The 14,927-nt window shown below is 40.2% G+C and overlaps 1 protein-coding gene across 6 annotated transcripts in view; it reads left to right on the forward strand.

Annotated features, from left to right (window-relative positions):
* The window catches only part of Neto1 (neuropilin and tolloid like 1), a 98,373-nt gene that overhangs the window by 37,109 nt on the left and 46,337 nt on the right, over positions 1 to 14,927 (forward strand). Inside the window, exon 5 of one of the 6 annotated variants that reach the window (XM_070028967.1) lies at positions 5,247 to 5,663. The exons of 4 other annotated variants lie outside the window; for them this stretch is intronic. In XM_070028967.1, the coding sequence (XP_069885068.1) occupies positions 5,247 to 5,272 (26 nt within the window). In that variant the 3' untranslated portion in view covers positions 5,273 to 5,663. Of the gene's footprint in view, positions 1 to 5,246; positions 5,664 to 12,033; positions 12,060 to 14,927 lie in introns of those variants that run through there. One more of the 6 variants, XM_070028968.1, reaches the window with a different exon arrangement.

Genomic DNA, 14,927 nt, shown 5'->3' on the forward strand with positions numbered 1-14,927 from the left:
TACTGTGGGGGAAGGACATACAAAGCAACAAAGAAATAATCTTATAAATGTGTTGGAAACAATCGCATGAAAGAAAAAAAAAACATTTGAATACATTTTCAACACACCAGCATTTTCAATCACATATCAAAAAAACCCAACATATCTTCTGCTAGGAAAAAATATAGCAACATTAAAGACAGCTTTTTTGTTGACTACTGTGCCTAGGACAATCTGTATATAAACCCCAACCCTATAAGGTTTCATGTGAAAAAGTGAAGTAGAATGAGCCATACATACTTCAACCTGTTACTGACAGTCTATACACAATGGTGGCAGACATGATCACTGGAGAGCCTGGTCACACTCCAGCTCCTTGGGTGAGGCCAGGGAGCCGGAAGAGGCTCATCACAGGCCTCAGAAGCATTGAGCACCAAATGTCACCCAGGAACTCGGGGGACATCGCTGTATAAGGACTGCAGAGTGTGGGTTAATAAAATTCTGAAGAAGACCGCTGAGCTCTTCCTTAACTCTTTGGCTATGGGATTTAGCTCGGCTCTTCTTGAATGCTAAATATAAGTAAATAAAATCTGGATGGTGTATACTGCCCCCAAATAAATGTGTTCCTGTAACTTATAGCTGGGATGAAATCTACTTTCATTACACATCTGAGACTTACTAACTTTTGTCAACAATGATGCTATTTTCCCTCCAAAAGATATTTTGAGTCACCTTTAAATGTACAGAGTGCTGTGAGAGAATGGCTTACAAATTTTAGAGGCTGATTGTTACTAAGATGTATAGTGTATTTTGTACTTTGTCAAACGCTAAGAGTTAGGAAATGGAAGAGCTACCAGAGATTTAAAAGATACAGTCCAGTTTATCTCGTACTTATTCATCTCCTCACGTGCCAGGTACTGGATAAGTAAATCTCCACGAGTTCATATCCTACTTGGGGATATACAAAGAACACTATGATATATGTCATAATGAAGGAAAGCCTGTTATTTGCAGAGGTAATAGCCCTTTAACTAAGACTAGATTAGGTAGTTGAGGAACGCTTTCAAGAGTTAGTACAAAGCTGGTCTTAAGACCTCAGTGGGACAGAAGCAAGGCAGGTTCCAGACCACAAAGCTCAGAGGCAGAAGTAATGCTGCTTGCTTTCTCATTGGAGAAATTCGGGAGTGATTTACTGGGCTGAAATTAAGGCTGTCTGCAAAGCCATGAAGACTTTTATGTGTCTGGGAATGTTATCCAGGTAATCCAAGATGAGTGTCAAGGCCTGGGATGCTGCTAAATTGAATTTGATCTTGAAATAAAGACAAAGATTTTATGTTTGAAAATGATTGCTTTTGAAACATACACGTACCTGTGGATCATGAGAAGGAGGGTAAATTGGGACAAGATGGACTGACTGATCAGTTGGAAAGCACTCAGGGGGTTAATACAAGTACCATCAGCCGCATTGGTTATAATCAGTGGCACAGAGCTCTGGGTTATCTAGATGTTGAAATCTGTAGCATCAACTGTGATTGTGTATGTGGAGAAGAGACAGTGAATTACGCTGGAAAGTCTTTGATTTGAAGTACCTCGGTGTCTTTTATTACCTGACAGATCACTGGGTAATTCTAAGAAGAAATAGATCACTTGAATTAATTGTCCCAACTCCACATGATGAGCAGAACTTTGAATGATATGATAAGATAGATCTGGTCTGTGGAATGAAGGGTGTTAGTCACTCACGGAGGTGGTGGTAGCAATCATGGGTGTGGATCCTCAGCAAAGAAATATCAAGAAAGATAAAGACGGAACATTTGAGTAGGCGTGTTGGCAAGGGAAGAGGCTGCTGTTTAAAGAACCAAAAAAGAAAACCAACTACCCACTAAAATGGATGGGTAGCTGCCCAAAATAAGATTAAAGCATTGGGTGAGGGGGACTAGCCACTTTGGGAAGAGATAGATTTAAGTCAGATTAGTATATAATATGCAGAGTGGAACCAATTAAATTCATCCATTAGATTATCACCTAACTGGTGTCCATATGATTTTGCAATTGGAAAGAACAATCGATGAGTGATCAGGTACAGTTTTCCTCTTTTGGGAATAGAATTCAAAATGTAAAGGACAAAAGAATGAATGAGAAACCACCAGGTGCATCCTGAGTATTCAGGTAGAAGATTCTTTGCAGGACCTTGTTTGTGATAGGATTCTTGAGGAAAAAAAGGAAAAGAACAAAATATAGGTGGTGAGCTGGCAGAGGCACTGTAGACAACCATGTTGGGGCTTGTGAACGTGACCGGATATCATTTGTGCATACATGACTTGGTCCTTGCACAGATTGCCCTTTAGACAGGTCTTTTTCTGCCTTCCCTGTTCCTGGTTACAACCATTCCCTCTCCACCCCATGCTTACCAAGCAAAAGCTAATCGTGTATAATCTGTCATGCAGCTGCCCTTTGAGGAATCAAAGCCACCCCTTAACCCTTATGATCTTGTTATTTTTGCCACATTGTACCTCATGCTGGGCTTCCTTGTTAGGTGTCCCAGTTTCTCCGAATGCACAACAAAGGTGACGCTACAACAGTACTCAGAAAACACAGGTGGTGCTAATGGTGCGGAAACCCACGGCTCCCCGCCAGGCTCCCAGGCCAAATGGGATGCTGTCCCTGGTGCTGAGCGCACACACACAGGTACCACAGCCCCTTTGCAGGCCCAGCAGCGGGACCCCACTCCCAGGCCCTCACTGATAGATGGGCTCCTGCCTTACCTTGAGACTGATGGCTGCAGCCTCACCTCCGTGATTCCCTCCAGTTCTTGAACTTAGAGCGTTATTCAATGATAGGTAGTTCTGGTGGGGGGAGGGGCATTTGTAATATTTTAGCCACATACGTAGACCTGTGAACTGAATGGAGATCCTCCTCAGACTCATGCACAATGATTTCTCCCAGATTGCTTTCTCTTGACTGTTTTATTGGTACAACTAAGGCTCTCTCTTCTTGGGTGAACTTTATTATTCATCCCCCTATCCCAGTCTCTGTCCCCCTCCCCCACCAGCCCCTGCTGTATACTCTGAAGTATACTCTGAAGTATTGCAGCCTGGCTGGGCCAATGCTAGGGTAATGCCGTTTTACCTCACATTCAAACTGGATGATAGTCTTACTTTCCTAGTGGTATGTAGCCTAAATTTAGAGCAGTGTGAATTCACCACCTAAACAAGATCTGGGTTGTGGCGAGAGCACGAGAAGGGACATGGCGTCTCCCTTGCTCAGTTTGAGAGCTTGTCACGTGTGACCGAGGAAGCTCTCAAAATGTTTTCCCAAAGTTGACACGTAAGTTGAAAATGGAACATGTACAACAAAGTTGCAGAGTTGATCCTGGATTTTTAAAGCCTTTATTGATAATATTCAGTGTTTTATTTGGCTCAATCTTTTTTTAAATCATCATATTTAGGTTTATTGTCTGTTAAAAATTATGCAAAGAAAATATCTCCAGGAAGGATAAGGGTACTTTGAAAATATCTCCAGGAAGGATAAGTGTACTTTGCTGTTGGTTTTTGTTCATTTAATTTTATTGTCAAGGTGATGTACAGAGGAGTTACAGTTGCATTCGTAAGTAGTGAGTACATTTCTTGTCCAGCATTGTTAAACCTTCCCTTGTATTTTTCTTCCACTTTTCCTCTCCCCACCCCAGCTCTCCAAGTTACAAAGTTCATTTCCAGCATATAGTGGTTATGGTTTTGAGAGTCTTGCAAACATATGCTTAGTTTTGGTACTGACTAACCTACCTGGAAGTATGATCAGAACAATTCAGGCTTTTTATTTCCTCTTTACTTGATCACTAGTCCTTCTCACACTTGGACTACTTTTGCATCCTTCTTATTCTTCTTGAGCTACGTACTTAAGATTTTCCTTCAGAACAAGTCTTGTGGAGATAAAATCCCTCTTTGTTTACTTAATCTCAGAATGTCTTTTTTCCCTCTTCATCCTTGAAGGCTCATTTTGCTGACTGACAACTTCAAGTTGACAGGTGTTTTCTCTCAGTTTTAGTAGATGTGGTTTGACTGTCTGCTGTCTTGTGTTTTGCTATTGAAATGTCTACAATCAGTGATTAGTTTTGTTTCATTGATATGGCCTTCTGTGCTTTTAAGATGGCATTTTCATCTTCTGTGCTTAGTATTTTAATGTGCCTAGGCTTGAGTGTACTCTGTGTGTGGGGGGAGGGGTTGAGACAGAGACAGGTAATAATATAGATTGTTGGTGACTGTTTCATAGATTTTTTAATCAGTTTTGAAAAATCAGATTATCATTACAAATTTTAATTTTAAGTAAATATATGGGAATTCCATATTTCATCTCTTTTTACAGTTTCTTACATACTAATGTTTGAACACATTTCTTTCCATCACATAGCATCTCTCTCAGCAGTTTGATCACTGGGAAATCTGGGATCTGTTTTATGTTAGTGTTCAGATGCTTCTGTGGATGGGTTCCTATTTTTTTCTTGGAGGAGGAAAGATAGTACTGTTATTTCTTATCAATTCTGGACACTCTTCTGAAGACATCTTGTTCTGATTCTTCTTTGTTTCTTTTGAGAGCAAAGCATAACTTTCCACCAGAACCTCCTCACTATCCCCTCAAGATTCGCAGGGAAGCCCACTTTGGGACTCCTTTCCCAAGTTCAGAAGTCTCCACAGAACTATTTCTGTAAGAGTCCTGCATTAGAACAGACGTTTCTTTCTGCATGCCTAAGCATTCAGGTCAACTTCCGGCCCTCCAGCTCCCAAACTTTCCCAGTTCTGGGCCTGATCTCTGTCCTGGTGTGCATGGTCAGATGCCCGGCTCAGGGTTACAGGGCTGTTTGGGCCTGGATCCTCTTTGTGCTGTCAGTGAGTTCGAGAACGCTCCATACCTGTAGCTTTCCAGGCACAACAGATGGGGAAGGGGTGTGTGTGTGTGTGTGTGTGTGTGTGTGTGTGTGTGTGTGTGTGCGCACGTGTGTGTGCACGTGTGTGTGTGTGTGTGCACGTGCATGAACATTCTCATAGCAATGTAAATACGTCTATAGCTTCCCAGAACTCCTAATCATTCACGTTAACGTAAGTTCTTACTTGCTTTCAAAGAATCTGTTTACTTCACATATAGTTATCATACAGAAAAATAGAGGAAACAGTTTTAAAGATCTGAAAACTTACTACTGATCCTTTTTAAAATTTAAATAATATCATTGAATCACTAGTTAAAATTTGAATCAACTCCCCCCCCCCCCGTAGGAAAGGTGGCCATTTCCGGGAGCTGACCATCCGGGCTTTGAGCTGCCCTCTTCCCTTCTCTCACAAGAACGACTTCGTCTCCCCCAGGACTGGCTTTGCCCTTCTCCTCTGGCCTCATCATATTCTTCTTTGTTGCAGCAAATCTCCTGCCATCTATAATCGGTTTCCATGTCTAGATGGACTTGAGTGTCCATGGCTAAAGATGTCTTCGTGTACTGGAGCTTTCCCAAGAACATTTAATTTTTCTTACTCTATGGTGCAAAATTAGGAGGAATTTTTCAGTTTAACTCCAGATTATTTTCATAGTGAATGAATGTTTCCTAGTCTCAACATAAAACAAATGCTCAGTATGGGAAGGGCGGGGAAGGGGAAGCAAAGAGGAGGCAACAATGCTTGATAAGAAATGTACTCATTATTTTCCCATGTAATTGTAACCCGTCTGTATGGTATTCTCACAATAAAAATAAATAAAATAAAATAAAATAAAACAAATGCTCATGAACTATTGCTATTTGACACAATCCCCAGCAGTGAATAAGAACTTCTCAGAACATTTTGGATTGTTCAGTAGGGACTTGGAGCTCCTGTCCACCACACAGACAGAGCCAGATCATTATAAATTCAATTTGAAGTCATAATCTTACAACAGAGGCCCACAGAACATGTACAAGAGGTGAACTACACTAACAGCAGAATGGCATGGAACAATAAACAGAAATGAAATGACCAGAATCCAATTTCCGTGCATTAATTTGAGCATGTTAGCATTTCAACCATTATTTATTGAAAACTCACTATAAAGGAGGAATTCTGCAAGCCAGATTTACTGAGATTCAAATAAACTAACAAATCTCTTCTCAAGGTAGACATCTCATTCATTGGGAGTTTAGGATGAGCAAACATCTTTATTTTAAAGTAAAAGAGGATATACATACACAAAAAAACTGTACAGTAAGTCAAGCCCTTGTTTCTAAAAGGAAAATTCTCTTATGGCATCCAGCACTTATTAAGCTTATATTTTTATTATATATGTATATATATATGTATATACATACATATGTGCGTATGTGTATATATATATGTATGTATATACATACATATATATATATATATATATATATATATATATATATTTCCTTCCATTATCTGTGACGGTGTCCACTAGGAATTGGTGAGGTTCACGTCACTAAAGGCAAGATAATCACTCTCTTTGCTTTTGGAGGGACATACCACATCCCTAGCCGACACTCAGCTTTGACATGGTGGCTGACAAGCAGGAAAGGGAAGGTAAGATAGCTTCCGATCACACTTGTTAATGGACAGTAGCATTTTAATTCCACACTTTTCATCACAGCACAAAAGAGTCATTCCTTGAGTTGCTATGAAAATCTACCTTAAAATGGCAACCGTGTTTACTGCAGGAATTTCAGAGGCTCAGCTGGAGGACTGAATATGTGGACCCCTGCTCCCATGATCCTCTCTGCCCATAGCCCTGTCTTCTGGACTCCTCCTTTTCACACTCCCCGGCCACTCCACTCTTCCCAGATGGAGCTCCCTGGCCTTGGGACCACCTGCAGATATTTCAACCTCCCGCTCCCCTCAGGCTGACAGTCCTGCAGCTCTTGGGGACGCTCTGTCCCTTCTCTCCACAAGCATCATTAATCTCGGTATCCTCCACTCTCTCCCGCCCTTCCTCCATGTCAGCAACCAACTCTGTACAAAGGTCTTCCTCCACCAACGAATATCACTCCTTCTAGACTGTGTCATTTTAGATGATCTTATACCATCTTTTATCCTCAGAATATTAATGCTCTGAGATTTGAAGCTCTTTAATATTGAAAAGCATTCAATGAAGACTGATTAAGCAATAATGATGGGACACAGAAGCAGAGGCTGCCTCTGTCTCATCCATCAGAGCAGGCTCTCTGTGTGCTTGGCTGTCTAAAAGGGAGTGCAATGCTTTTGAGGAGTCTGAAAATACAGAGATACATGAAGAAAAATATTTAAATCCTTCACCACTCCTTGAATTCCCACTCTTTGAAGCACTGATAACTGCTTGGTAAATATTCATGCTTTTATGATGCTCACTATATGGGTAATAAATACAACATTATATTTTCTATACTAATGGTTGTCCCCTCTCTCTTCTGTTTATCTTTCTTGGGGGGGGGAAGATGGAGAATCTACTACTATCACTGCTGTTGCATTCTTGTTCTTACAGGAATGTGATTATGTATGCAAATGTAATAATTTATATCAATAAGCCTACAAAACCGTGCTCATCAGAGCTGTGTGTTCAGCTTTTATTCCTATGACAATCCATGTTGTTAGGATAAAAGCAGCACAGTCAGGTTACATCTTACAGGAACAAGATACACACAACTCGGGGACAGAAAAATGTCATTCCCTTTGCTGTCTAAAATAATTTTATTGCCTCTGAGCTCATGGTTTTTTCTTGGCAATAGAAACCTTAATCTTACCTGGTGAATTGTCTGTTTTTAAAGGTTGGATTTAAGATTCAGTGAGCTTTCCTTTGTACTCCTCATCTCTGCACATGCTTCTGCTTGCCAATCCAAGGCCCCCCATTCCAGGTGCTCCAGGCCAGCGGTCCTCCTGGCTGCATGCCCCTGGTCCCTGTGGTCTGACCTCTAGCACGGTGATGCCCAGGGGCTCAGCATCTGGGAGTCGGGTTGTCTGGCCTCATGTTTACCTGTGCCCACATCATTGTCAGCTGTCCATCTCGTACCCTCTAGTTTCTGAGACTAGAGCCCTGCCAAAGCTCCTGGTTCATTTCTAACCCACCCCCTCATACTGAAATTCAGATTCAGGAACTTGTGCTTTCTGGGTGGAATCTATCATTTGAACCATGCCTCCAATGCCTTTTTGTAAACAAAAGGGATTTTTTTCAAATAGAGAGTCTAATGTTTGTCCCAGAGCCCAGCCAAGGACTTCCATCCTCCTATTTATACTTCCCACATTGCTAGGATGACAGGCATGAAACATCATACTTGGCTTACTCATTGCAATCACATCTAACTAACTTTCTCTAGCTAGTCTTAAATCAAGATCCTCCAGCATACCACCTCCTAAGCATCTGGATTGCACATGTGAGCCGCCATGATGAATCCATCCTCGGTCTTCTCTCAGTGTGTCACACAGGAAGTCCCCCCTTGCTATGAGGACATCAGTTATGATTACAAGACCTTTGTGTCTCTTTGTTCATGAAGGCTTCTCTGGCCTATTTTAGTCTCAAGAACTGTGAGAAATCCTCTCCCTCATCAGACCTCAGTAGCCTCCATCCCCACCAGGAACTGAATAGGAAGAAAGATTAATGTGTAACCCAAGGGAACAGTGAGCAATATTTCCCTTGCTTATTACCCTATCTGTTATGCCTTTATGTTAAGTGCTACAGAACTGTACAAACATAGCATTTAGGTGTGTGGGTTCAAGTATATGAGATTATCTGCAATCAAACTCCAGCTTTTTTACATTGTTTTGTATGTGATGACACAATTTCCCAGTCACTCAAAGTCTTTCTTTACCTTTAAAAATGGAAATGGTAGGGAAGGTGGCTCAGTGGTGGAGTGCTTGCCTCACATGCATGATGTCCTGGGTTCGATTCCTCAGTACCACATACACAGAAAAAGCCAGGTGTGGCACTGTGGCTCAAGTGGTAGAATGCTAGCCTTGAACAAAAGCAGCTCAGGGACAATGCCAAGGTCCCAAGTACAAGCCCCAGGACTGGCAAAAAAATGCAAATGGTAGCAGCGTATGTAGTAGGTTTAATATTTTGAGTTATTTGAGACTATCTGTGTTAAATTTTCCAGCATGTTACAGATCATATAGTAACAACTTGGTAAATATTCCATGAATCTTCTGGCCATAATTTCCATACTTTTATCCATTTATATGAAGATGTGGACATTTGGGGTAAATGATGCCAGGGGCCTGGCTACAGAGGATGTAAGGTAGAGGGCAAGGAAAACACAGGAAGTAATGTGCCAGCTGGAGGAAGTGGATTCCACTCACACACCAGGAGGCTGAAGGGCTGTCAGGCTGTTTCAGAGGCAACAGATGTGCAGAATAAATACATAGTGGTGGATCCCAAAGGCCCTGGTGCCATCTGTGTCAGCCGAGATTCACATTAAGTGGGAGATTATCCGTCCATCTACAGGAAACTGCATCACAAGGAACTGATTCACAAAATTGTACTGCCCAGTTCGAGAAGCTCAGAGGCCCCACGGCCTGCAGGCAAACCACAGGCTGGGTAGCAAGAGCCAATAGTGCCTTTCAGTTCCTGAGGTGCCAGACTCCTTTGCATACAAAGGCAGAGGACTCCAGTCCTGCCTTGAGCCATCCATCCAACCCAGCCATTTCCTCCTCTCAGGTCTCTCACGTAGGGAGAAGCAGTCATCTGTGCATGGTCTACTGATTCTGGGGTGAATCTTATCCCTGTTACACCTGCAGTAGTGTTAGCCCAGAACTTCAGATGTTCCCAGTGGCCTGGTCAAGGCACCACATAAAATCATCCAACATGCACTGCTACCTGTTCCCCAACCTGGGCCAGCAGTCTGGCTGTCTGAGAAGAACATAGCTGTATGGTGGGATTGTGAAAAGGCTGAGGAGAGGAAGATTTAATTATTTAGTTAGGTAAATATGGCAAAGGAGAAGACAGGCATACATATTCTGGGGCTTATTTTACTTCTCAGGTTGAGAGATTTCCAATATGCTGATCTCCCTGTTTAATTGCTCTCAATTGGGGTGCATGATAAGGGAATGTTAAAAATGCTTATGTTTACATCTACATACATTTATTGTTGGTCTTTTCCTAAAACTGAACAGTAAGAATCATTTATTCTCTTTTTAATGTCTATGTAAATTAAATGAATATTAAAATTCAATATCCATTTGTCAAGGGCCTCTTTTATTTTTTCTGATTAAATTATCTCATTTGTTACAAATTATACTGATCTATATCAGATGAGAACCTCAGAACTGTAGTAAGCATAACTTCTAAATGAATTCTTTTTCCTATTATTATTATTGTTACCTTTAAGTAGTTGTACTTAAGGAGTTGCCTTTAACAAGGCAGGTTATGTCTACAATATATCTTCATCAACACTCTCACCCATCCTTCCCCTACCTACTTCTTCCCTCACTCTTCTTAATTTTGTAGGATATACATTGGATTCTTAACTGCATTTTTCCCCCTCTTCTCTTCATTTGTTGACCCTGTTTGGCTAACCCTTGACCCCACCTCTTTTGAGTAGCTGCTTCCTAGTGTTTTATTTTGCTGGACATTGATTTTGGCTTTCTGAAGAATTTAAGATCTCCTTTATTTCAGTTAGCATGTTTATATGCTTGCATACCACCCAACTTATTTCCTTATGACTTTGTAAACTGAATCTAGTTTCTACCTTAAGGGAAAACATGCATCCTTTGTCTCTGTAGACTTTTACTCATGTAACATAACTTTTCCAAGTCTTTCCATTTCTTTACAAATGGTACAGTATCATTCTTTCTAATAAATGAGTAAATCCAATCTATCTGTCTGCCTGTCTATCTATCTAACTTTTTATCCATTCATCCATTGAAGAGCATCTAGACTGATTCCATACCATTGCTTTAGTAAATAATGCTGCAGTGAATATGGTATTACTTTATCCTGGTTTATGATTGAATAAACACAAAAATTTAAAATCATAGGGATTTAATATAAAACATGGTCTTCACTAATTCTTTGATAGAAAAATCAAATCTTGGCTCCTTGTCTTTTGAATAGTCTGTCCTTTGAAAGAAAGGTAGTATGAGAATCTTGCAAGGTGCAGTTTTGAGTCACAGGACTAGGTGCATTTCATTCTGAGCCTCCTTCAGGCCTCGCTGAGCAGAACTGTGCGGCCTCCTCCATAGGCGTCGGAGCCACGTTAATCTCAGTTCTGATTCAAAAGCCTTCTTAGGCTAGGTTCTATCTGCACCTTTTCACAGTCCCTTAAGGGAAACACTGGACACTGAGCACGTGGCCTGTGCATTTCCTTAATAGACATGTGCATCAAGTATTTTTCACATGGTCCTACCAGCTCCTTGGAGAGGTTTCTCAGGGGCTTCTGGTCTCCAAACCCTATCCCACAGCCAGTGTCAAAATTCTTCTGCACTGAGCAACACTGAGCAGCACCAAGCATCCGTCTGTCACAACAGACAGACAGCAGAGGATGAGGGTCTCATTGTTCCACATTTGCACAAAAGCTTAGGGCTATCAGCCGGACATTTTTTTCCCTTGCTCTCTTGGCTGCTTAAGATCAGAGATGGTTTTATTAAGAAGATAAAATGGCTTGTATTGCATGTCCTGGGGAAATTCTTAAGGTTCATTTGCTCAGGGTTTAGGCTGCTCTCACCAGGCTGCATCTGCTCTGTCCTGTGAGTTAACTTTGAATGTGTGTGTTCTAGCCGTTGGTGGTCTATGGTGTCTCAGTGTTGATCAAACCTTCTTACAATGCAGAGTTTATCTTTTCCCTCTCTTCATGCTTTCTCTGAAGATTAGGACGTTCTCATTTTAACAGGGTGCACTTCATTTGTTTTTGTCTTTATTATGTAGTTTTTACAGTTTTTGTTATATTAGTGTCTTTAAGTAGTTGTACAGCTCTTTACCAAAGCTGTTTATTTTAATACACAATATCCTTGAACAGTGTCACCTCTTTGTTTTGTGTTTGAGCAAATCTGCCCTGACCCAAATTATATTCACTTGCTGTCATATGCTAACCACCATCTTCACTTACATTTTGATTTTTAGGGTATCTGTGAAGCAGGAACTCAGTTTATGTTTTTACTCCAGAGACGGATCCAAGTTATCCCAACATGAATACCTAAAAAAAGTAAACCAACAAAGGAGATGCTGCCGAGGGAGGCTGAGTGTTTCCCCCTCTCAGCACACGGGTTGAAGACTAAACCATTCCTTGTACGTCCTGCGTTCGCATCAGCACATCAAAATCATTTCTGTAATCATTGTTTTATTAATTAATAGCCATTTTTAGTTTGGTTAGTGATGAAATCTATTTTATGATTATAGGATTATTTCCTCCAATATTCCAAAAGTCATTTATTGATTCAAAAACAACGTTTTCCACATTTAAAAATCTTATATCATCTCCTCAGTGAATTGGCTTTTGCACAGATTTGAAATACCTCAGTTTATATATAATATTTTTTTCTTAAGGATTTTTTTAAAGCTTATAGGGATTGCCACATCGTTTCTCTTTTGAGTTTGGACTTTTATGATGATTGTGAAATCTACTTCCAACATTTCCATGTCATGTTTTCCAGTTAGGTATTAAGAACACTGTCTAGTAGATTTTTGTTGCTCTAGTCCCATCTTTTGGTCATTGCTTCTCAGTGGTGTGCTCAACGGATTTGCATTCATGCCCTTGCGTTGGGATCAATCATGGTATTTAATCCTTTGTATTTGTTTCTACTTTGTATTATGTCTGTTTTTTTCTACTTTTCCCTCACTTTTGATCTATTTCTCCTACATCTATCTATATCCATTTCTATGTCTATAGCTATATATCTATATTGTTAATTTTTACCTTCTTTCCCTGCTTTACTAGTGTTGATCCAGGAAATTATAGACTTTGCATTTTTAATTACCTTGTCTATATTTTATGCAGTTTTGTTTGCCTGTCATTATTTTATTCAGACTGTGTTCATTTTGGGCTTACTTACGTATGTGTCCCTCATTCCTTTTCTGCATCTGTAATTGGGCTCCTGATGTCACTTGTCTCTGCCTGAGCTGCATCCTGAAAAACTTTCCAGAGCAGAAAAAGACTTTGACAAATTAATCTTAGCTTTTGAATCAAATTGTCTTCACATTGCTACCATTTATGAAAAAGATGGAAGCCCAGGTTGGTATCTGCTTTCTTTCAGATTCACAATGTTCATTTACAATGTCTTTTGAGTCCAATGAACTTGGGATCTGTCTAATTACTGGTTCCTGGAGTAAATTGCCTTTTCTTTCCTCTAAAAGTTTTAAAGATTTTCCCTTTTCTCATAGTTTTGAAAGCTCTCAGTCATTATCACTTTAAACTCTGTGGACTCTCCATTGTTTTTTCTCTTTTGGGAAATATGGTAATATGACCATTTTACCATCTCATCTAACCTGTCTTTTAACTTTTATACCTCTCTCTCTCTCTCTCTCTCTCTCTCTCTCTCTCTCTCTCTCTCTCTCTCTCTCTCTCTCTCTCCCTCGCCCCCTTGCCCCCTCTCTCAGCACTGGATGAATACTTCTGACACATTTCACACATTTAATTCTAATCTGTTGCTAGATCTATACATGGAGTTTCTAATTTAAGATTTTGTGACTTTTATTTGTAAACCCACCTGATTTTTTTCAGAAACCTAAGTTTCTGTTCGACAATTGTGTTTCCTGCAGATATTTTCAATTTTGTTTGTAAGTTTTTAAATCTGTTAAGATAAGCAAAGCCGTTATTTTGAAGTATGCTTAGTTAGTTGCTCTATCATACAATCTTTGATGTTCTACTTCTGCTGTGTTTAAAAAATATTTTCATTATCTTTCATTAGTTGCCATTCACCAAAGCAGTTTACAAATATAGTGCATCTTGATCAATGTCACCCCTTTCAGTATTCTCACCCACCGTTCCCAACTTACCCCTTCCCTAGTTTTAGGTTATATATTAAATTTTTGCCATATGACAAAGCAGTTTATGTGCACAATACATGTTTATCCGTGTCGTCACCTCAACATCGTCACTGGCTTCTGCCCACCCCATCCCTTATAGTTCTCAATTCTGTGGCATAGACAATGAATTGCTACTGGCATTCTCCCCCTCCCTCCCCTTTGTTCTTCTACTCCTCTCCTTTGGCCCTCCCCTTCCCTCTTATAAGTACCTATTTCCTGGTACTTATTTTCTTAGGCTTTGACTTAGTCTTTTTAAAGAATTACTCAATTTGTACTCTCCATAGAGTCTATTGCGTTTTCATTATTCATTTGTAACCCATTGCTTACCACTTACTGTGTTTACTTGTATATTTATAGGCACATTCTAGCTACCACAAATGAGTAAAGTCATGAAACCTCTGTTTCTCTGGTCTGGCTTGCTTACATCATTTTTTCAAGGCTTTCCATTTCCTTACAAATGGTACAATATCAGTCTTCCTGATAGAGTAGAATTCCATTGTGTGTATATATATATATCACTCATTATATATCACTCTTTCTTGCTCTGTTCATCCAGTGAGGGCCATTTGGGCTGATCTTAACTATGGTAAATAAGACTGCAATGAACATGGTTGTGCTGGTGGTTTTAGCGTGGCCTTATTGTGAAAGACTTCTCAGAAGAAGAAGTAAAAAAAAATGTCCCATAGACACATAAAGAAATGTTCAACATCTCTGTCCATAAAGAAAATGCAAATCAAACAACATTGATATTCTACCTCACCGCAGTTAGAGTGACCAGTATAAAGAAAACTAACAATAACAGATGCTGGTGAGAATGTGGCCAAAAGGGAACTCTACTACATTGTTGTAGTAGAGTTGTACTTGTACAGCCACTCTGGAAAGCAGTAGGGAGGTTCCTCAAAACACTCAACATACAGCTTCTTTATGACCCAGCAATTCCACTCTTGGGCGTTTATCCAATACAACACAAACAAGTCCGCAGTAAAGTTACC

Source organism: Dipodomys merriami, unplaced genomic scaffold (assembly GCF_024711535.1).
Source record: "Dipodomys merriami isolate MVZ:Mamm:240054 unplaced genomic scaffold, mDipMer1.0.p SCAF_2, whole genome shotgun sequence".
Classification (NCBI taxonomy): domain Eukaryota; kingdom Metazoa; phylum Chordata; class Mammalia; order Rodentia; family Heteromyidae; genus Dipodomys; species Dipodomys merriami.